Here is a 24,551-nt window from a genome sequence, read left to right as displayed (position 1 = left end):
GGCCCCTGAATGCAGGACTGGTAGTACTGCCATGATGGCGGCCCTACGGCACACCAGGCAACATCTCGCGGCACACTAGTGTGCCACGGAACAGCGGTTGAAAAATACTGGCCTAGAGCATCAAAGCCAACAGAGATGCATCTGAAAGAAGGCCAAAGGGAGCCTAGATAAAGCTAGACAGCACCAGGCTAAGGTCCAAGGCAGTGATAGGATGGACAACCAGCCATCTGGCACAATGGATCCCCTGTAAGAATGGAGCAACATCAGGATGAGCTGCTACAGAGGACCAAGTGATCAGATCTCCGTTCCAGGTCTCTAAGTAAGAGAGCCCGGCTACTGAGACCCACAGAGATCAAGTTTCTAATTTATTAAAAATTTTCTAAAACGCTAATCAAATTCTAAGCATTTTACAGTAAAAATTTTAAAAGGGGTCCAGTTAAACTATTAATAACATAACTTTACTTAGTGGGGAGAAATACAATTTGAAAGAAAGAAAGAACAATTAAGGACAATAACATGGGGAAAGGGAGAAATCAATTTTATAGAAAATAAAATTATAAAATTATTTTTATTTCTATAAAATTATTTTATAGAAAATAAGCTTGGAAAGTCCCTTAGATCAATTAGCAGTCTTATGCGTCTTTAAATAAGAAGCTTTTGAGGCCACCCTTGAATTTATCTAAATTCTGTTTGGACCTTAAATATAATGGTAACGAATTCCATATTGTTAGAGCAATCGTTGCGAAAGAAGAAGCCCTACGGGTACTAATGATTTTTAGGGATGGGACATGAAGAAGATGCTGTGATGCAGATCTTAAGGTTCTCGGAGGATCATGTGGAATCAGGTATTTATGAATAAAAGCAGATTCCTTGGTTTTCATTGTTTTGTAGGAGATTAAAGCTATTTTGTAAGTGATACGGTGATGGATAGGTAGCCAGTGAGCACTTTTTAATAGGGGAGCAACGTGATCAAACTTTTTTTTGTTTGTAATAATTTTTATGGCAGTATTTTGGATTAGTTGTAATTGTCAAATGTCTTTTTGGCAGACTCCTTTCAGCAGGGAGTTGCAGTAGTCAAGTTTGGAAATTATGAGGGAGTGAATTAAAATGTTAGGGGACTGAGAATCAAGAATGTTGGATATGGATTTAATCATACTAAGTTTCCAAAAACAGAGAAGCCACCGTAAGACTAGTATCTTTCCAGCAGGAAGAAAGGCAAGAATCAGCGAGAATGGAGCTGAATACTGATCCACCTGGACTTGGATGCACCAATACTACAAGGCCTTCCACACCTTAGCATATGCTGACCCCCCTGGACTACTTCTTAGACTGTAGAAGAGTTTCAACACCAAGGGCAGAACATCTTATATGCCCTAAGGTCGTGTGCTCAAGAGCCATGCTGTAAGAGCCAAAGGCCCCGGAACTGGCATGGCAACTAGACCCTGCTTGAAAGGGTCCAAAGAAGTGCTCAGCTCAAAGGCTACGACCCACATGCCCGCATGATCAAGCTGAAGCTACCAGCATAACGCAGCCAGGATGAACCAGGATCCTCTGAAGGACACGGTCAATCAATGGCCCAGGAGTAAAAACAGACAGGAGAAAGCTCATGCTGCCAACACAGCATCAGCGCATCGAGCCCTCCGCTTCCGGGCTCAGATTTTCAATGGAAGAAGAGAAGCACCTTCTGGAATCATGAAGTGGCCATGAGATCAACGCGGAAACTCTCTCAGCGCTCCACAATCATCTGAAATGCCTGGGGGAACAGGATCCACTTGCCCTGGATCCAGATACCGTTAGCTGAGGAGGTCTGCTAGCACGTTGTCCACTCTTGCCACGTGCTGCTGTCAGCACCAGGCAAAGATGTTCCGCCCACGAAAAAGAAGGCGGGCATCCTGAGCCAGAGGAGTGCTCTTGGGTCCTCTTTGGCAATTGACAGGCTACTGCCATCACATTGTTGGAGAAGATCCTGACCGCTTGGCCCTCCAAGGTCTTCAAGCAATCTCATCAAGGCCAGATGAATGGCGCTGATAAAGGACCGCATCATTGAGTACCTTGATGAACACAATCTGATGAGGACCAGCCAGCACGGCTTCAGCAAAGGAAGATCTTGTTTGACGAACTTGCTGCACATCTTCAAGGGAGTAAACAGGCAGATAGACAAAGGTGACCAGGTTGACATTGTATATCTGGATTTTCAGAAGGCGTTCAACAAGGTTCAGCATGAACGACTACTTCGAAAAATTGCGAGCCATGGAATCGAGGGTAAAATACTCACGTGGATTAAAAACTGGCTGGCTGATAGGAAAAAGAGTGGGAGTAAATGGACAATACTCAGATTGGAAAAGCATCACCAATGGAGTGCCGCAGGGTTCTGTGTTTGGGCCCTTGCTCTTCGACATATTTATAAACGATCTGGAAATTGGCACGACAAGTGAGGTGATTAAATTTACAGACGATGCTAAGTTATTCAGAGTAGTGAAGACGTAGGTGGATTGTGAAGATTTGCAACGTGACAAACACGCTCAAGAAATGGACCGCAACATGGCAAATGAGGTTCAATGTGGATAAGTGTAAGGTGATGCATGTAGGTAACAAAAATCTTATACACGAATACAGGATGTCCGGGACAGTACTTGAAGAGACCCCCCCCCCCAAGGAAAGAGACTTGGGAGTACTGGTTGACAAGTCGATGAAGCCATCTGCGCAATGCGCGGCGACAGCGAAAAGGGCGAACAGAATGCTAGGAATGATTAAGACAGGGATCACAAACAAATCGGAGAAGGTTATCATGCCCCTGTACCAGGCCATGGTACGCCCTCACCTGGAATACTGCGTCCAGCACCGGTTGCCATACATGAAGGACACGGTACTACTCGAAAGGGTCCAGAGAAGAGCAACTAAAATGGTTAAAGGGCTGGAGGAGTTGCCATACAACGAGAGATTAGAGAAACTGGGCCTTTTCTCCCTTGAAAAGAGGAGACAGAGGAGACAGGACATGATCGAAACATTCAAGATACTGAAGGGAATAGACTTAGTAGATAAAGACAGGTTGTTCACCCTCTCCAAGGTAGGGAGAATAAGAGGGCACTCTCTAAAGTTAAAAGGGGTTAAATTCCGTACAAACGTAAGGAAGTTCTTCTTCACCCAGAGAGTGGTGGAAAACTGGAATGCTCTTCCGGAGGCTGTTATAGGGTAAAACACCCTCCAAGGATTCAAGACAAAGTTAGACAAGTTCCTGCTGAACCGGAACATACGCAGGTAGGGCTGGTCTCAGTTAGAGCACTGGTCTTTGACCTAGGAGCCACCGCGGGAGCGGACTGCTGGACACGATGGACCACTGGTCTGACCCAGCAGCGGCAATTCTTATGTTCTTATGAATCACTTTCTCTGCTTCTGAAACCTCAACTGAGCCAAACAAATGACCTTGAGCTCCACTGGGCAAATATACCACTTTCTCTGTGAGTGTGTCCAACCTCTTAACAGGACAATTGCCATGAACTCCCTAGTCCCAAAGGCTGGCTTCTGCCCTCATGACGATCCAGGAGATAATGAGGAGCGGAAAACCCCCGCAGAGGGATTGTGGGTGAATCCACTAGTCCAAGCTTGCTCGAGTCTGTAGAAGCCACGGCAGACAAATCTGCAAGGCATCTATCGAGAGTAAGGGAGGCTGAAGAGGACGCATGTGCACCCTCGTCCAAGAAACTACATACAGTGTGGCAACCATGAAGCCTAGAACTTGAAGATAATCCCATGCCACTCTTAAAGCACAGAAATCTGTACACACAGTTTCTGTCTGCAAGTCCTGGGCAGGCAGACATGGCCTACAGCCTTACCGACAAGGATTACTAAGCATGCCAATGACTGCGTGAACTGCAGAGGACTCATTCCGAGGAGGACAAATCAGCCTAAGTCCTGCAGCACCTGCTCCACTGTGCGACATTCCTCGGCCAACAAAGGAGCTCTGATCCACCAGTTGTCTAGATAAAGGTGAACTTAATGCAGACCCATCTTCCTCAGATAAGCTGCCACCACTACCATCACCTTGGTAAGGTCTGAGGCGTCGTAGCCAGTCCAAAGGGTAGGGCCGATAACTGGTAAGCTGCTCCAGAACATGAAACCGTGAAACTTGCAGTGTGCTAGAAATATGGGAATGTGTCAGTATGCCTCCGTAAGATCCAGAGAGGCCAGAAAGTCCCCCGTAGCCACTATTTCAATGAGCAACTGCACAGTCTCCATTCGGAAGTGGGAAAGTTTGAGAGCCACATTCAAGTGCTGAAGATCCAAAATTGGCCTTCAATCATCGGAGCCGTTCTTTGGCACACTAAAGTATATAGAGTATCTGCCTGAGCCCAAGAAGTCTCATGCCACCCGCTCTATAGCTTGAATATCCAGCAAGCATTGAACAGTAGCCTGGACTCTGAACACCTTGCCCAGATGAAGAAGCCATGAACCAATCTAATAGAGGCTGGACAAATTCCAGCTTGTATCCTAATCGAATACTGTTCAAGACCCACTGGTCTGCTGTAATGCACATCCAGGTAGGCAGAAACTCCGAGAGCCAGCCCACTATCAGCAGAGGGGCATTCAGCATCATTGGTATCATTGTATCTTTCTGGTAGGTTATGCAGGACGGGCGGCGGAAAGTTGGGAACACCTGTAGCTCACATACCGACCTCGGGAGCTCAGGGAAAATCTCTGCGACATAGAATATGCATACTGTCTAGAGTGTCTGGAGCCATGAAAATTAGAACACCCAGAACCCCTGGAGGGTCTGGGTCTACTATCAGGCAGGGACTTTGGGCGACAGTCCCATTATTGAATCCATGAGGACCTCCAGGCCTGTGCCAAACAATAACTGTCCCTTAAGAGAGCCTCATTAAAGTCGCCATGGAAGTGGAAACACCAGCCCACTGCCTGACTCAGAGCATTCGGCGAGCCAAAAGGGAGAACACCGACACCTTTGCCAGTACTGTCAAAAGGTCATTTAAGGCATCCGCTATATAGTGTCCCAGCCAGCAGCAGTTGAGACAGAGATTCCATCGCATCAGTCTCTAACATGCGCAGCCGAAAGAGACAGATTCGTGTGACAAAACATAAGAACATAAGAAGTTGCCTCCGCTGAGGCAGACCAGAGGTCCATCTCGCCCAGCGGTCCGCTCCCGCGGCGGCCCATCAGGCCCATTGCCTGAGCAATGGTCCCAGACTATCCCTATAACCTACCGCTACTCTTATCTGTACCCCTCAATTCCTTTATCCTCTAGGAACCTATCCAAACCTTCTTTGAAGCCTTGTAACGTGCTCCGGCCTATCACAGCCTCCGGAAGCGCGTTCCATGTGTCCACCACCCTCTGGGTGAAAAAGAACTTTCTGGCATTTGTTTTAAACCTGTCTCCTTTTAATTTTTCCGAGTGCCCCCTTGTACTTGTGGTTCCCCGTAATCTGAAAAATCTGTCCCTGTCTACTTTTTCTATACCCTTCAGGATCTTGAAGGTTTCTATCATGTCTCCTCTAAGTCTCCGCTTTTCCAGGTCACCACAGCAGCTCTGATGCCCAAATTGGCTGTTTCAAAAGTTTCCTGAGGACCACAGCTATACAGCGATCCTGCATACCTTTCAACACAATACCCTGCACTGGGAAGAGAGGTGTGCTTAGTCACTTATGCCACCAAGGAATCCACCTTGGGCTGCCCCAAAAACTGCTGACACTCCTGTGCCAGGGGATACAAGCGGGACAATATGTTTGTAATGTTTTGTCTGTGTAGTTCTGTAATAGGTACCCAACTCCTCTTATTTATTTATTTCACTGTTTTATATTCTGTATACTGCTTAGAAGTCCAATAAGCAGTATAACAAATTTTAAATAAACTAAACTAGCACTCTTCAAAGCACCTTCCGAAGAGTCAAACTGTCAGAGACCATAAAACTCACATCTGAATGCCAGGGAAAAGTCACAAAAAGCACAGTTACTTACCGTAACAGGTGTTATCCAGGGACAGCAGGCAGATATTCTTTACGCATGGGTGACGTCACCGACGGAGCCCTCGGTACGGACCTTTTTAACTAGAAAGTTCTAGTTGGCCGCACCGCGCGTGCGCGAGTGCCTTCCCGCCCGACGGAGGAGTGCGTGGTCCCCAGTTAGGATAAGCCAGCTAAGAAGCCAACCCGGGGAGGTGGGTGGGACGTAAGAATATCTGCCTGCTGTCCCTGGATAACACCTGTTACGGTAAGTAACTGTGCTTTATCCCAGGACAAGCAGGCAGCATATTCTTTACGCATGGGTGACCTCCAAGCTAACAAAGAGGGAGGAGGGATGGTTGGCCATCAGGAAAATAAATTCTGAAGTACAGATTGGCCGAAGTGCCCATCCCGTCTGGAGAAAGCATCCAGACAGTAGTGAGTAGTGAATGTGTGAACTGAGGACCAGGTGGCCGCCTTGCAGATTTCCTCAATGGGTGTGGAACGGAGGAAAGCCACAGAAGCGGCCATAGCTCTCACCCTGTGGGCAGTGACAGCACCGTCCAGTGACAGACCGGCCCGAGCATAACAGAACGCGATGCAAGCTGCAAGCCAGTTGGATAGCGTCCGTTTAGAGACCGGTCGACCCAGACGATTAGGATCGAAGGTCAGGAAGAGCTGAGGGGACATGCGGTGAGCCCTTGTACGATCAAGATAGTAAGCCAGGGCACGCTTGCAATCAAGACTGTGCAATGTCTGTTCCCCGGGATGTGAATGAGGTTTCGGGAAAAAAACAGGCAACACAATAGACTGGTTGAGGTGAAAAGCTGAAACCACCTTGGGAAGGAACTTAGGATGGGTACGCAGAACCACCTTGTCATGGTGAAAAACAGTGAACGGTGGATCGGCGACCAGTGCATGCAGCTCACTAACCCTCCTGGCAGAGGTGATGGCAATGAGGAAAAGCACCTTCCATGTCAGAAGTTTGAGCGAAGTTGTGGCAAGAGGCTCAAAAGGAGGTTTCATGAGGGCTGATAAAACCACATTCAGGTCCCAGACGACCGGAGGAGGCTTCAGAGGTGGTTTGACATTGAAGAGGCCCCTCATAAATCGGGAAACCAGAGGGTGAGCCGTGAGAGGTTTTCCTAGGATAGGCTCATGAAACGCCGTGATGGCACTGAGATGGACTCTGATTGAGGTAGACTTGAGGCCTGCGTTGGTCAGGGAGAGCAAGTAGTCCAGTACAGTTTCCACCGCTAAAGAGGTGGGGTTGTGATGATGACGGAGGCACCAAGAGGAGAACCTGGTCCACTTCTGATGGTAACATTGGAGGGTGGCCGGTTTCCTGGAGGCGTCCAAAATGAGACGGACAGGTTGAGACAGATTTCCTGGAGAGGTCAGCCCGAGAGAAACCAAGCTGTCAGGTGGAGCGAAGACAGATTGGGATGCAGCAGAGACTGACGTTGTTGCGTAAGTAGAGTAGGAAACACAGGAAGAGGAATGGGCTCCCTGACGCTGAGCTGAAGCAGGAGAGGAAACCAGTGTTGGCGAGGCCACCGAGGAGCGATGAGGATCATGGTGGCCCTGTCCCTGCGGAGTTTGGATAAAGTCCGCAACATCAGAGGTAGTGGAGGAAAGGCATAGAGGAACCGATCCGTCCAGTCGAGCAGGAATGCATCCGGGGCCAGACGGTGAGGAGAGAAGAGTCTGGAGCAGAACTGTGGCAGCTGATGGTTGTGAGGAGCTGCAAATAGGTCCACCTGTGGAGTGCCCCAGCGAGCAAAGATGGAGAGGAGCATGGGAGGATCCAAAGTCCATTCGTAAGGTTGAAGGAAGCGGCTGAGATTGTCGGCCAGGGAGTTCTGTTCGCCCTGGATATAGACAGCCTTGAGGAAGAGACTGCGGGCCGTGGCCCAGGTCCAAATGCGGAGAGCCTCCTGACGAAGGAGGCGAGACCCGGTGCCGCCCTGCTTGTTTATGTAGTACATGGCGACTTGATTGTCTGTGCATAGGAGAAGAACCTGAGGGCAGAGAAGGTGCTGGAAGGCCTTGAGAGCGTAGAACATGGCTCTCAGTTCTAGGAAATTGATGTGATGTAGACGCTCCTGCGAGGTCCAAAGACCTTGGGTGCGTAGATCTCCCAGGTGAGCTCCCCATGCATAAGGGGAGGCATCCGTGGTGATGATCATGGAATGAGGGGGCAGATGAAAAAGAAGGCCCTTGGAAAGATTTGAGGAGTTCAACCACCATTGTAGAGATCGCTGAAGAGACGATGTCACAGAGATGGGATGAGAAAGAAGATTCGAGGTCTGTGACCACTGGCTGGCCAGAGTCCATTGAGGTGTCCTGAGGTGGAGTCGTGCCAGGGGAAGCACATGCACCGTCGAGGCCATGTGGCCCAGGAGGACCATCATCTGTCTGGCAGAAATGGAGTGATGAAGGAGCACCTGACGACAAAGGTGGAGCAGAGTCCGTTGACGGTCGGAGGGGAGGAACGCCCTCATTAGTGTGGTGTCGAGAACTGCTCCAATGAACTGAAGGCGCTGTGTGGGAAGCAGATGCGACTTGGGGTAGTTGATCTCGAACCCCAGAAGATGGAGGAGAGAGATGGTATGATGAGTGGCTTGTAGCGCAAGTGGAGACGTAGGTGCTTTCACTAACCAATCGTCCAAGTAGGGGAACACCTGGAGGTTGTGAGACCTGAGAAAGGCCGCCACCACAATGAGGCATTTGGTGAACACCCTGGGTGATGAAGCGAGGCCAAAAGGTAGCACTTTGTACTGATAATGGCGGTGATGTACCTGGAATCGCAGGTAGCGACGTGAAGTTGGATTGATTGGGATGTGAGTGTAGGCCTCTTTGAGGTCCAGGGAACATAGCCAGTCGTGTTGAGAGAGAAGAGGGTAAAGCGTGGCAAGGGAGAGCATTCTGAATTTCTCCCTGACTAGACACTTGTTGAGGTCCCTGAGATTGAGAATGGGACGGAGGTCTCCTGTCTTCTTTGGAACTAGGAAGTAACGGGAGTAGAATCCAAGGCCTCTTTGTTCCGGAGGCACTTCTTCGATGGCATTGAGAAGAAGGAGGGATTGGACCTCCCTCAGGAGGAGGGGGGTTTGAGTTGAATGAGAAGCAGACTCTAAGGGAGGATTGTCTGGTGGAAGAGTCTGGAAGTTGAGAGAGTAGCCGTGGCGGATGATGTTGAGGACCCACTGGTCCGATGTGATGACCTCCCAACGGCTGAGGAAGATGTGGAGCCTGCCTCCGATTGGCTGAGGAAGAGGCAATGAGGGTGGAAGACTGGCTAAGCCCTGGAGAGAGGAGTCAAAAGGGCTGAGATGGTTTGGCAGGAGGAAGAGGCTTGGCCGGTTGATTAGACTGGGCACGAGCCTGGGTGTGCTGATGTTGACGGGCCCGCCTAGGTTGCTGTGAAGGTGGGTTGAGCGGCCTAGCGGAGAACCTGCGCTGATATGAGGCCTGTGGTCTGTAAGGACGAGCAGGTGGAGCCTTTTTCTTAGGTTTTATGAGAGTGTCCCATCTAGTCTCATGGGCTGAGAGTTTCTGCGTGGTGGTATCCAGGGACTCTCCGAATAATTCATCTCCAAGACATGGGGCGTTGGCTAGTCGGTCTTGATGGTTGACGTCCAAATCAGAGACCCTGAGCCAGGCCAGACGGCGCATAGCCACAGCGATGGCAGATGCACGGGAGGTGAGCTCAAAAGAATCATAGATAGAGCGCACCATAAATTTTCTCAGTTGGAGCAGGCTGGAGATATGCTGCTGGAATAATGGAACCTTGTGTTCCGGCAAGTACTTCTGCATGGCGGAGAGTTGCATGACCAGATGTTTCAGATAGAATGAGAAATGGAATGAGTAGTTGTTAGCTCTGTTGGCAAGCATGGCATTCTGGTAAAGTCGCTTGCCAAACTTGTCCATTGTTTTGCCTTCTCTGCCAGGAGGGGTAGAGGCATAAACACTCGCGCCCTGAGACTTTTTTAAGGTGGACTCCACCAGGAGAGATTCATGAGGCAGCTGGGGTTTATCAAATCCCGGGATTGGTATAACCCTGTAGAGGCTATCCAGTTTACGGGGGGCCCCAGGGACAGTCAGTGGGTTCTCCCAATTTTTATAAAAAGTTTCCCGTAGGATGTCATGCACGGGCAACTGTAGGAACTCTTTGGGAGGTTGATCGAAATCCAATGCCTCCAGGAAAGCTTGTGACTTCTTAGAGTCAGATTCCAGATGCAAAGATAAGGCCCCCGACAACTCCCTGAGGAATTTAGAAAAGGAAGATTGTTCAGGTTTAGATGTGGTATCGGGGGCCGAAGGCTCTTCGTCCGACGACGATGCATCCTCCTCGGTACCGGGAGGGGATTCTTCCCATAGGTCCGGGTCTCTGACATCGGTGTGCGCGTGTCGAGAGACCGGAGTGGAAGGCTCGGTATGGTGAGTTTTAGACAGAGACTTGCCTGAGCGTACCGAGACGGTACCGGGGGATGAAGACCTGTGTCTGTCTCGGTCCCTGGAAGAACGGTGCCGGTCAGGGTCGCGGGAAGACCGGTGCCCTGTTCGGTCCCGAGGAGGATCAGTCGTCGTCAAGGCGATAGTCTCGGCATGGGTATGGAGATGCGACGCCGAGAGAATGGGCATGGAGGAGTCCATAGGTACCGATGGAGTGGATACCGGTTGGACGGTGCGGGGCTCGGGCCGGTCTGGTACCGAAAGCAGCGGTGCCAAGATAGAGGGCAAGAGCTGCTTAAGTTGCTGTTGGAGTTGTTCCTGCAACTTATCCTGGAGGATGGCCGCAATGCGGTCATCCAGGGGTGGCACCGGAACCACTTTTTTCTGCTTTGGTTCCATGGGTGCCGCTCTACGCCCCGGCGATGAGGAGGCCGATGACGAGGCACTCACCGATATCGGGGCGGAGCGTTTTTTGGGTCGGCGTGGAGCCGAAAGGACTGGTGTCGCCACCGAGGTGGGAGGGCGCTCAAGGGTGGAAGGCTTCTTAGCCGGCTTACCTGGCGCCGGTGGCGCCGATGTCGATTCAGGCGGTGTCGAAGTGGTCGGTGCCGATTTCGACGGTGCCGCAGGTGAAGAAGTCGAGTCCATAGTCGGGCCGGTGCCGAAAAGTAGATTTTGTTGGATTTGACGATTCTTCAGAGTGCGTTTCTTAAGAGTGGCACAGCGGGTGCAGGAGTCCGCCCGATGCTCCGGTCCCAAGCACTGTAAACACCAATTGTGTGGGTCAGTGAGGGAAATCGGGCGTGCACACCGCTGGCACTTCTTAAAACTGGGCTGCGGGGGCATGAATGGGAACACGGCCTCCGCAAAATCAAACCCCGAGGCCTGGATTGTGACAACAGGCCCCGCCGGGGCAGGAACGAAAAATAAAGCAAAAAGAAAATATTATTATTTTTTTTTTTTTTTGTAAATTGAAAGAAAAAAGCACCCGAAGGTGAATAAAACGAAAAAATAACGCGAGCGGGAAGGCAAAAGGAGGATTTCAACGACGTTGAAAAACACACGTCTTCTTCGCTCCGCGGAAACGAAGAAACTGGGGACCACGCACTCCTCCGTCGGGCGGGAAGGCACTCGCGCACGCGCGGTGCGGCCAACTAGAACTTTCTAGTTAAAAAGGTCCGTACCGAGGGCTCCGTCGGTGACGTCACCCATGCGTAAAGAATATGCTGCCTGCTTGTCCTGGGATAATGCGAGTGTTCGCTAAAAAGCCTGGACAGAGCTGGATGAGTGGCTAAGATCTATTCCTACAAAAATGCAGTAGTAAGAACAGGCAAAGTCGCAAACTCGATTAAGCACAGGACAACAGGATCATCTCTAGGATCCAAAGCCCCCAAAGGATCTGCGGATCCCCCGAACCGAGAAGGGCTGAACTGTCAAACAAGGAATCAGAAAGGTCAGGATTAGCAGACGGATCCCGCAAATCAGGAGCAAGAAGATCAACAGCCAAATCAGGCAAAAACGAGCACACACCCAAAGGCACCACACCACCTAAAAACACCCTGGGAGGAAAAGGAGACTGCTCAGAACCACTTTTTTCTTTTTTTAACTCAGGTTACAAAACCTCATGATTTTTTTTTTTTTTAAACAAAAAAGAACGATGAAAAATAGCGATTCTGAGAAAAAATAACCCAAAACCGTGGACAAAAGAAGGCACAAATGAAAACACTTCACTCAGAGAGTCGAAGACGGACTTCTCGGCTCCGCGGAAAAGTAAGAACTGAGGAGACACGCCCTGCGCTGGGCGGAAAGGCACTCGCGCATGCGCGGTGCGGGCGACTCGAAACTTCGAGTTTCTTCAAGCAAGTCTGCTTGTGAGGCGTCGGCATCGGGGCTCCGTTGGATCACATCACCCACTAGTGAGAATACCTGTCTGCTTGTCCCGGGATAAATAAACTTAAGGTTTAGTTTAGTCTATATAATTCTGAACACCTATTTTGTGACTCGCACACAGCCTTTGGACGTCTAACTTTCAATTACTGCTTGTTAAAGTTGTTAATTGGGCTTATTATTCAATTTATTTGGACACCTAAGTGGTTGGACGTCCACAGAATTTGCCCCAAACTGTCATTTTGAAGACCCTGCAGTCTTGCACATCCTTCAAAATGGTGGGCCCAGAGGCATCCAAGCAGCTGAGCCAAGCTAAAGATGTTGAATCACTATCTAAGGGCTCTAGAAGGGATCTTTGGTCCCCCCCCCCCAAAAAAAAAGAGCCTTCTGCAACTCCAATCACCCTAGAGGGACTAGAAGGGGCTAAGCACAGCACTCTTGTTTCCTTTTACTTGCCTGTGGCACATGGCATATGGACGCTCCTCAGCCAGCGCAAATCAGGCATTAATCAAGGGTAAATCAGCCTGAAGAATCTATCCATAGAAATTTTAATCAAAACTGAGGATGTTCGAGGCAGATAATCCAAGATGGCCACCACAGCAGATGGCAGGTAATCCAAGATGGCCACCACAGCAGCGCTTTGGCACAAAAAAAAAAAAAAAAAAAAAACAGCCCAGGGAGACTAAATAAAAGCACAAAAAATTCAGAATTGGTGTTTCTAGAAGTAGGGGGACACAAATTCTACCCCAGAAACCCCTCAAAATGCAATTACAGAACAACTGTCTCCCATAGGCAGCAATGCACTGTACTTACAGTCTGCTGGTGCTGTGCCTGCATCAGCTGAAACAGCAGCTGGGCAATAGAGCAGATTTCTGCCTCAAACCAGCATGCAAAAACAGTCACAATGCTAGTTTCTTCGGACTGCCAGTCAGACTCTGAAAGAGTCTGAAGCCCTAGACCCCCACACACATTGTCAGGGGAAGGGGGTACACAGTCAACTTTTGATAAAGCCCTCAGGAGTAACACAGAGCCACACAGCCTGCACTCAAGCTCCAGTAATAACCAGGAACAAGTCTTGTTACTAGGGGACCAGTCCCTGAGCCCTCCAAAAGCATTCGTGCAGGCCAGCTAGGTAGGTGTTCTGTAAAAGGTTTGCCCTTCCAGCTACAGACTTGACAGTAAAGCAGTTATTTACCAGTAATGGGTGTTATTCGAAGACAGCAGGCAAATATTTTAACATGTGAGCAACATCATCCACGGAGCCCAGTATGAAAAGTGTTAAAGTCACTTTTTAAAATATTCAAAGTATCAAGACTGCCCATATCATGCATGTGACGGTGTCTTCCTGCCCGATGTCGGTTCACGAGACAATCAGTTAAGTAAAAAAGCTAAGAAGGCAACTAGAGGATGTATGAGGGCAGTGAGACTATCTACCTGCTGTCCTTGGATAAAACCTGTAGACTCTCTAGCTGAAACTAAAAGGGGTTGAAGGGTAAGTTGGCTTCTAAGCAAATAAAATTTTGGAGTAAGGCTTGGCCGAACTGGAATGATTCTCCAAACAGTAATGGGATGTGAATGAATGTATGAATTGAGGACCAAGTAGCTGCTTTACATATGTCCACAATGGGAGTGGAGCATAGGTGAGCTACTAGAGTTGCCACTGCTCTGACTTTATGTGCAGTGACCCAACTTTCAAGCAACAGTCTCGCCCGAGCATAGCAAAAGGCAATACAGTCTGCCAGCCATATGGAGATGGTTCTGTTGTGACAGGAGCTCTAAGTTTGATTGGATCAGATGAGAGAAACAGATGAGTGGAAGCTCTATGAGGTTTGGTGCAATACAAATAATAAGCAAGAGAACATTTACAGTCCAATGTGTGGAGTGCAGCTTCACCAGGATAAGAATGTGGTTGACAGGGAGAACTATAGACTGGTTCAGATGAAATTCTGAGTTGACTTTCGGGAGGAATTTGGAATGATTGCAAAAATCCACTCTATCGTGGTAGAATGTTATTTAAAGTGGTTCCAAAACAAGTGCTTGAAGTTCACTGATTCGGTGTGCAGATGTGATGCAGAGTAAGAAGACCATTTTCCAAGTGAGATGTTTGAGCGATGAAGTCTCAAGTGGTTCAAAGTGAGGCTTCATCAGGGTTGAAAGTACAGTAAAACCTTGGATTGAAAGTAACTTGGTATGCAAGTGTTTTGCAAGGCAAGCAAAACATTTATTAAATTTTAACTTGATATACAAGCAAGGTCTTGCAATACAAGTACATACAGTATACACACATCACATCATCACAACTGAGCCTATGGTTCTTCTCTCTCTCTCTCTCTGACACTACAGGAGTGTAGTGACTGTTCTAAACAAGCAAGGTCTTCCAATACGAGTACATAAAGTATTTTGTATTAAAATTTTTGGGTTGTGGGAGTTTGCATTGTTTCTTTGACATACTAGTGTTTTGGATTACAAGCATGATTTCAGAACGAATTATGCTCGCAAACCAAGGTTTTACTGTATAATGTTAAGACCTCAAGCAAATGGAGGAGGCTTGATTGGTGGCTTGGTATATAAAAGGCTCTTCATGAATCTCGAAATTAGAGGGTGCATTAATAATGGCTTTTTATCCAGAAGTGCATGAAAAGCTGCAATAGCACTGAGATGATCTCTTACTGAAGTAGTCTTTCAGCCAGAATCCGAGAGGTGTAATAGGTTATCCAGAACCGATGAGAGAAGACAAATTATTGAATCGAAAGAATTGAAGTTACAGACTGTGAAGCAAGACCACATAAAGCGATAGCAGCATTGTGTAGGTTTTCTGTAAGCCTCTATGAGGAAACCAGGGTTGTTGTGGCCACTGAGGCGCTATGAGGATCTCCAAAAAGGAGCACCTAAATGGGCCTCCGCATGTGCGGATCGCCGGACTAGATGGACCTTGGTCTGATCCGGTGAAGGCGTTTCTTATGTTCTTATGTTGACTTATTCCTGGCGAAGTAAAAGCATACAGAAATTTGTTTGTCCAGTCGAGAAGGTAGGCACCTGACTCCAGGCGATTGGGAGAGTAAATTCAGGGAACAGAAGACTGGGAGCTTGTGATTGTGTAGAAAAGCAAAAAGATCCACTTCTGGAGTCCCCCAATCAGCAAACATTTGTTGCATCACAGAAGTTGAGAGACCATTCATGAGGTTGTAGGAGTCTGCTAGGACATTCTGTTTCCCAGCAAGATTGATGGCTTTGAAAAATATGTTGCATAGGATTGCCCTGGACCAGATTTCTATCGCTTAACAAAATAAGTGGGACCCTGTGCCTCCCTGTTTGTTGACATAATACATGGCTACTTGGCTGTCTGTTCGAATGAGAATGACTTGATTGAGGCAGCGATCCAGGAATGTGTGAAGAGCAGTGCGAATTGCTTGAAGCTCAAGGAAATTATGTGGAGAGATTTCTCTTGAGTATTCCATTTACTCTGAATCAGGAGACCATCAAGATGGGCTTCCCAACCTAGAATGGAAGCATCCATCATCAGTATCTTGGAGCAGATAGCTCTGGTTCAGACACAGTATGCATCAACAGATCTGAATAAAACTCCTCAATCCCAGAAGATTTTCTGTATGGAGTTGAAGTAGTCTGATACTGTGAATCCTCTATCTATACCCCTCTATCCCTTTTTCCAACAGAAAATTGTCCAATCCCTTCTTGAACCCCAATACCGTACTCTGTCCTATCACGCCCTCTGGAAGCGCATTCCAGGTGTCCACCACATGTTGGTGAAGAAAAACTTGAGGTCATGCTGAGGCTGGGCTGGTACCAAAGGAGGTGCAGGCAACGGTGCTAGTTATGTTTGCAGTATGGCAGCCAACTCCTTCTGAAGCAGCTCCTGAAGTTGGACCTGGATGGATGGCGCCGGCATTATGTCTTATGTAATTGGTACAGATGGCGCACCAGGTTGTCGAGGCATTGGTGACCTCGATGAAGAGACATGCCTCAGAAGCGACACAGCCTGCACCAATGGGGAGTGCTGCTTGCGTCGACGTTTGGCATGCATTGACTTACTCGATGCTGGAGATGCCAGTGTCGCATGATGTGAAGGAGAAGAATGTTTCTTAGTCTGTTTCCCCGATGGCAGTACCGACATCGAGGGCGGTGTCAATACAGATGTCTGTACCAACGGTACCAGTATAGCAGAGGTGTCCACGTAAAAAATTGTAGGCATCATGGAAAGAGAAGAAGTCCCGAACAGCTTTTCCTGTTGGAGTTGCTGAGCCTTTAGAGAACATTTTTGAAACATTAGGCAGCGTGTGCAAGAGTCCACCCGATGCTCAGGACCAAGGCACTGGATAAATCAGTTGTGCGGATCAGTGACCGAGATGGCCCTGTTACACCAAGAGCATCTCTTGAAGCCGCTAGAAGGCTTCAACATGGAAGGGAAAAACATTGAGGCAAGGTTAAAAGAAGCAATCGTTACCAATGGTAGAGGTAGATGCTTCCCTGAAAATAACTGAAAATGCAAAAGAAAAGAATTTAAAGAAATTAAAAAAAAAAGAAAAAAAAAACCCAAAAAAACTTTACTGAACTGAACTGGGCAGTAAAAAAAAAAAATAATACTGAAGATATTAAAGTTAAAAGCTGCACAGGAAAGCATATGCACGCTATTGGAGAGACTCCCAAGAACACAGCTTCTTTGTGCTGCAGAAAACGAAGAACTGATGGTCCCGCGAGCTGATGTCGGGCGGAAAGGCACTCACGCATGTGCAGCACCGGCGATCGCGAGACTTCTAAAAAGTTAAAGTGAAAGTACTGTCTGTATTGGGCTCCGTGGATGACATCACCCACATGTGAGAAATACTGTTTGCTTGTTCTGGGATAACTGGCAATTACACATGTATTCAATCTGAACACAGAAATGTCACAAAACTTCTCAAATGACTCCCTTAACATAGCATTGTCATAATATCCAATGGGAATACTCATTTTTCTCAGTGACAATTTTTATTCCACTTTATAATAATATAATAAAAATTAAGTATAGCACTATACAAGGCTGGACAGAAATGGAATTAATATAAAAGAGAAATGATGTATTATAAAGGGTGGACATTAATCTCATCTCCCATGCACATCGCTGACAGTTCCTAGGCCAAACAATATTGAAGAGATTCATATGTTCTGATACCTGGTAGCTTTGAGTTGTAGCAGGCTGAGGTGTTGGTTCTTGTTGTCGTGTTCCATAACTATAATCTCCTCCTGTGTGTGTTTGATATCCTCCTCCATAAGGTACAGATGTAACCGGCCTGGCAGACTGAGCAGTAGGGGCATAGGCTGGGGTCACAGGGTGGGCTACCCCTGGCGTCTGCTGGACAGCGTAGCCGGCAGCACTGCTAGGGTGGGAATAAGCTGCAGCAGGCTGAGTACTTTTAGAATAAAACAAAATTAAAAATAAAATGTGAATACCTTGATTTGCACTGGCACAGTATGCTTTAAATACAATGGGCCTAAATTTAAGAAAACATTGTGGAGTTTTTCATAAGCTATTTACAATGGCATAACAACTCATATACTGTATTATGAAAAGAACTAAATTTTTAACAGCAGTAAATTCAATCAAGATAATTATTTAAAGACACTCTGCTGTATGATTATCCTCTTTGATCTTTGCATTCCTTGCCAAACGCCTGAATATATTACTTTCTGATGCTTCAATGCTGCCTTGCAAATCTTTCCAGGAATCATCTATAGCTAAAACACAGACACATTCTTACTGGCAAAGATACTAGAGTCTAGTGAACATTAGCCTTTTGTATGGTTAGTTTCCTCCAATCTGAACTCTACATATAGTAATTCTTATATTTGATAAGAAAGCAACAGTGGCAATGTTTCATCTGCCCAAGGGCAGCCCAATTTAAAGACTGAAGACAAGCTGAAAGCACAAGGCAGTTTTGAATTATAATCTTCTAGCACTTACTGACTACGTTGTTGTTGCTAGCAACACACATAGTATACTCTGTCTCCTTTTATCCTCTGGTGCCGCCCTGTAAACAAAGCTGTAGAGTAGGAAAAGCTAAACAACTCTGTGAAAGTGTGTATTAAAGCGGGCCCTCTGCAAGGCCAGAGGCCTCATATTTTCTACAGAACAGCTATCCTGGACAATACTGATAACATCCACCATCTATTCTAGACCATTTAGTGGTCCTACTTATGAGTGGGTGCTGAAAAGTTCTCAGCCCAACCAACTTCCTAAATTTTGAGCATTATTTTGCCACTGTAGCTGAAGAGTGTTATTATATTTTGCAAAGTGCCAATCTGAGGAATTGTAATGCTAGGTTTTGACATTGTTTCAGATCATTCATTGATCCATGTCAACGAAAACTGTGGAATTTCAAGTGTGGAGCTCTGAGCCATCATGAAGTTCCTATTCCAGCAGAAGAAAACTCAAAAAAAAGTGGTCTTCATTGAAAGGCCCATGAGCCAATGGCGGTCCACAAATTTCTTCTGGGTGGCCCAAGCACCTATCCAGAGTCCCCCTCCCTCTCCGGCGATATCCAGTGCTTGCTCACTGTTCTTCCCAGCAGTGCTGCTGTAACTCTTCGGTCCACTGGCAGCGTGAAGTAAATATGCTGCCTTCAGCGACCCAGAAGCTTTTCATCTGCTACTGCTTCCTGTGCCCACACAGGTGAGAAGCAATAGCAGAAAGAAAGCTTCCAGGTCACCCACAGCAGAGTATTTACTTCACTCACGCTGCCGGTGGCCCATAGTTACAGCAGCATCACTGGGAAGAATAGTGACCAAGCACCGTATCTCGGGGAGGGGGGGGGAATAGCATGGAAAGGGTAAGAGATGCTGGATTGCGGGGATGGAGACAAAAGGGACGGAAAGGTGCCAGACCTCCAGTGAAAGATAGGGACAGATAGAAATGCCAGACCATTGGGGGGAAGGGAAGGAGAGAGATGTCAGACCACTGGATGGGGTAGTGGGAGGAAGAGGAGAGAAATGTCAGACAAGGGAAAGGAAGGAAGAGGGCAGGATTCCAGACTAAAACAGGAGGGGAAGGGGAAGGGAAAGAAAGAGAAGCCAGACCACAAGGGGGGGAGGAAAGGAAGGAGGGGGAGAGCTGCCAGACTGTGGGAAGGAGATAAGGTTCCCAGACAGATGTCAGATCATAGGAGAGGGAAAGAGAAGGAGAAGATAGAAAACAGGGAGGGAGGGAAAGGGAAGAGAGAGGAAGGACATGGTGCAAAAGGATGGGAGGGATGGGAAAGGGAAGTGAGATGGAAGAAAGGGAAGAGAGAGGGAGAACATGGTAAAACGGGATGGGAGGGGTGGGAAACAGAAGTGAGATGGAAGAAAGAGAAGAGAGAGGGAAGACGTGCAAACGGATGGGAGGGGTGGGAAAGGGAAGTGAGATGGAAGAAATGCTGTCTATAGATAGATAGGAATAAGGGAGAAGAAAGAGAGAACAGATGGCATATATGGATGGTGGGGAAGGGCAGAGAGAGGAAGGAGATAGTGCACATGGATAGATGGGAAGGGAAGACATGGAAAAGTAGATACATTTGAGGAGGAAGCAGAAAAATGGAAGAAAGTTGAAGGTTAAAAAAGTTAATGCAGGACTTCCGTTGATGTTACTGAGCAGCATGGTCAGGTAAGACTCGAGCTCCGTCTCGGCTCGTGTTAATTTGGTGAAATTAGCGAATCTTTACCATTGGCATTTGCCTAAATATAGTTGATAACTTTGCTTGTTGTCCGTGCCTGCTTCATGTCGGACAAGAAGCTGCACCTGGATTTTTGAACTTTTGCTTTTCACACCAATGAGACCTGCGGATCTTCAGCACATAACATGGTGGCAGGGTCTAACTGCAATGTGCGGCCAAATTGCACAGCAGAGGAGTGCAGTTTGTGGCTCCTCGGATTTCAAAATCAATTTGGCTAGTAAGGAGGACTTGGATCGTTGGATGCTGGATTTGAAAACTTCTCTAATATGAAACAAGACCTTAAAGTCATTATGGAGGTCTTGCATAAAAAGCTGTATGATTTTGAAGAGGTCATAACACAGACCAAAAAATAATAGGGCTGCAACAACTTGAACTCAATACTGAGGACTTGTTATTGAAAATTGAGGACAGGGAAAACAGAGCCCATCGCAACAATCTTAGGGCACAGGGTGTGCCTGAATCCCTCATGGAACAAGTGGCATCGAAGCTAATGCAAATGGTATGTCATCACTTTTTGAAAGCTGCGGATTCAGAAGAGATCTTCCGGAGCTTGAGTTTGAGATAATTCATAGAGCATTGGGCCCCCACAGCCAGGGAGACCGTCTGTTTTGCCTACTTCTTGCACTTTTCACAAAAAGAATATATATATTGCAAGCAGCCCAGAAGATGGGTCATATTACCCTGGAGGGCAATAAAGTGGAGCTCTTTGCTGACCTATTCTCCATAACGCTCCGCCACAGAAGAGAGTGTTGGGAGGCCCGTTGCCTTTAGAAGCATAACATCCACTATAAATGGACCTATTTCTTTGGGCTTTCTTTAGCGGTGGACAATAAACTGCATCATGCTTCAACGAAGGAAGCACATCATATTCTACAGCATGCCAAGCTTTGGGCTGCAGAGGAGGGGAGACAGCGCCGGGGCCCCCTGGGAGTTGGGACAGGCGTTGCGAGGGGCTTCGGCTCAGAGACGGCACAGAGTTGATCAGAAGCGGCGCTTGCAGTGCCAAACGGAGCAGCAGGATGGACAATCTGATACTTTGATACTTTGGACTTCTAAGTTCAGCACTATGTGGACCTTTTCCCTCTTTGAAATGGAGGCTTGAGGAGTTCTCCTATCTGGCATGCGACAGGGGCTGACCAGACATGTCTACAAGGAACATTATCTGAAGTTCTGCCCTAGAAGTTTTGGGCCTTGTTCTCTATATGTGTGGGGGTTGGGGGTAGTTGAGTAATTAGGAGAGAGTGGTAACTGGGGGGGGAGGTGGTATGTGTGGGTGGTGGGTGTGCTCGCAGTCAGTATGTGTGTGGTCTAGGGCAGCTACTTGAGCCTTGTCTTCTTTACAGATATGTCACATAAGTGTCAGACTTGTCTCTCACTGAATGTGAACCGCTTTGAAGTCTGATAAGGCAGTATAACAAATTTTAATAAAACTTGATTTGAAACACTCCTAGAAAACAGCTTTTATTTTAAGGAGGCAGAGAGAGCCAAGGTGGCTTTAGGCTTTGTTCAAGAAACGCATCTCCTTCTCGAGGGGGAAAATATTTCACTCATAAGAAATATTCTACCTGTTATTTTGCATCCAATAGGATAAAATCTAAAACTAATGGGATGACATTATTTTTGCTAATTTTCTGTCCCCCAAGGTGAGGGAGGTAGTTCAGGATACGGAGGGGTGTTACCTTCTTTTGAAGGTGTGGCTGGGTGGCCAATTGTATACCTGTTAAACATTTATGCTCTGAACACCGATCAGGGAGACTTTTTCCAACAACTGTCTGTCCTTTTACGAGATAAGACGGAAGAAGAATTGATAGTGGGAGGAAACTTCAATTTAACTCTCAATACAGATTTAACTCTCAATACAGATTTAGACAATTCCTTCCGTTCAGTCACTTATGGGAAGGGACAGAGGAAACTCCTCCTTCAATTTTTGGAGGCTTGGGACTTGGTTGATGTTTGGATCTTACAACACCCATGTGATAAGGATTATACATACTATTCTGAGCCTCATTCTACTTATTTGAGAATTGATACGGTATGTGGATGTTGGGAAAGGATGTTCTTCCTGGGGTGGAAAAAACTGATATTGCAGCTCGGGTTTGGTCAGACCATGCTCCTATCACTTTTACTATTCAGCTGTTGTCCCAGGAGGGGGCTGTCCGGTATTGGCTGCTGGATGATAGCCTTCTAATAGATCCACAGAATGTACAACAGATGGTCGGAAATTACAGGACTATCTGGACCATAATGATAATAGGGAGACCTCCCCATCCTCAATTTGGGAAGCACTTAAAGCCATTTTAAGGGGGAAACTTATAACTTTGGGATTCCATAACTATAAGACCCATGAGCAGCAGAGGGCCAAACTTCTCTCTCAAATCTATCAGTTGGAATTGTCACATAAAGTGGGCGCTGTTGGTAACCAGGCTGAATCTCTTCTTAAACAGTTATGCTTAGTCTTGCAAGCTTTAGATTTGGCTGCTATTAGTGTTAGGCTACAGTCTCTGAAACAGGAATATTTGAAAATGGTGAACAGGGCTGGGAAGTTATTAGCGCATATCCTGCAGAAGCGTCTGCTCCGCAATTATATCACTACCATTGTAGATGCACATGGGCACGTTACACCATTGACACACATTCAACAAGCTTTTGTCCAGTACTATCAAACACTATTCACCAGAGCAGGATATCCCTCCAGGGGTAATTCAGTCCTTTTTATATCAAGTACAGCTCCTGAGCCTCACACCCATCAGAGGCTAATCAACTCTCTGCACCTATCAGTGATGATAAAATTCTTTGGGCAGTTAAGAATATGCAGCTGGGTAAGTTACCTGGTTTGGATGGCTATTCCACAAAATTTTATAAAGTTTTCAAACAATACTTTGTCAAACCATTGGCTGCCTTCCTTAATAGCCTTGAAGAGGGTACAGTGCTTCCTCGTTGCTGGCGACCGGCAGGGATCACATTATTATTGAAACTGGGTAAAGATCCAAAGCAGCGTAGTTCCTATTGGCCTATTTCATTGCTGGGGGTTGACTACAAGGTGCTTACCAAAATTCTGGCCAATCGATTACAACATTATATGCCCCAATTAGTTAAGGATGGCCAATCAGGATTCGTGTGGGGTTGACAGACCTTTGATAACATTTGCAGGGTACACCATTTGATTTGGCAAGCCTGCTGGGAAGAGGACTCTGCTCTAATTTTAGGTATAGATGCCAAAAAGGCTTTTGATAGGGTCTATTGGCCTTATCTATTCCAAGTGTTGGAAAAATTGGGTCTTCCTAATACTTTTTTGATGTGGTTCTTTATAGGGCACCTTTGGCCTGTCTGAAGGTGAATGACTCATACTTAAAGTTTCCAGCTGGGTTGTGGGATAAGGCAAGGTTATGTTCTATCCCCAGTTTTGTTTGCATTGGCGATGGAGCCTCTGGCCCAATTGGTGCGTCAGACTCCGGCTATTCAGGGTCTGACCTGTGGCACAATGGAACAAAAAGTTTTATTGTTTGTAGATGATATCCTGTTTACTCTTTCGGCCCCATGAGAATCCTTACCGGCAGTAGCTAGGCTCCTGGACCTTTATGCTACTGTGTCAGGATTTAAAGTCAATGTCACTAATTCGGAGATTTAGAGAGGGAGAATATACGAGCTTCCTTTTCTTACCAGTGGGCTTCCAGTTCGTTATGTTATTTGGGAGTTAACTTCACTAGGAACCTTTCTGGTAGTGAACTATCCCGTTATCATAAAGCAAATAGATGAAGAATTGGAGCTTTGGAAACATTCAGCTATCTCCTGGTTGGGTCGGGTCCATGCTATTAAAATGATAGTACTTCCCAAGTTGCTCTACATATTCTCAGCCCTGCCGATCCCTTTGTCTACTTCCTTTTTCAAGCATTTGTAAAGGACGCTCTTTCAATATATTTTTAATAATAAAGTGCTCCGAGTCCAGCGTAAAATGCCATATCACGTGAGAGCTGGGATCTTTAAATCTACCAGCGGGAAAATCTAAACTCTGAACTCTTTTACTGGCTCCGTTTAAGAGCCTTTGCAAATAGCTGTTTCGTTGGCTTGGGAGCTTGCTACGCCTTGTGGGTGTCATGTGAGAGCTGGGACCTTTAAATCTACCAGCGTCTAATGGTGCTTAGCCATTCGGCGCGCTGTCTAAGGTGCGTGTCAAAGGCGTATGTCTTTGCGAGCGCTTTAGCGAAGCGATGTGCGAAGTGACGGACTGATAACTATATTTCATGATAGATTGTTTTATGTTATTTTTATTGTTCAAAGTTTATTAAGTTTATAGCCCAATGGCACTTTTCTCAAGGAAATTGAAACTCTGTCTTATACCTGTTATGTTTTAAAAGCTGGATTTCAGCAATTACCTATTCTAGCCTGATCCCAGCTCATTATTCTTAGAATAGGCTTAGTAACTCTAGAAATTTTATTAGTAGTGCTATAGTTTCCCGTTATTTGTACGATTGCACTGAACAGGGGCCTCTTCATATTCCGGTAGTAATTACCTCTCACAAACATTCAAGAACTTGGACAAAAAGAC

At 46.8% G+C, this 24,551-nt stretch overlaps 1 protein-coding gene across 2 annotated transcripts in view; it reads right to left on the bottom strand.

The window, feature by feature from the left end:
• ZFR2 (zinc finger RNA binding protein 2) overlaps nucleotides 1–24,551 on the bottom strand; it is a 353,820-nt gene that overhangs the window by 293,122 nt on the left and 36,147 nt on the right. For both annotated transcript variants that reach the window (XM_033954204.1, XM_033954205.1), the window contains exon 2: nucleotides 17,470–17,707. In XM_033954204.1, coding sequence (XP_033810095.1) covers nucleotides 17,470–17,707 — 238 coding nt within the window. The remainder of the gene's footprint in view (nucleotides 1–17,469; nucleotides 17,708–24,551) is intronic.

The sequence above is a fragment of the Geotrypetes seraphini genome, chromosome 8, assembly GCF_902459505.1.
Source record: "Geotrypetes seraphini chromosome 8, aGeoSer1.1, whole genome shotgun sequence".
Classification (NCBI taxonomy): Eukaryota; Metazoa; Chordata; class Amphibia; order Gymnophiona; family Dermophiidae; genus Geotrypetes; species Geotrypetes seraphini.
This window is presented reverse-complemented; position numbering and strand designations above follow the sequence as displayed.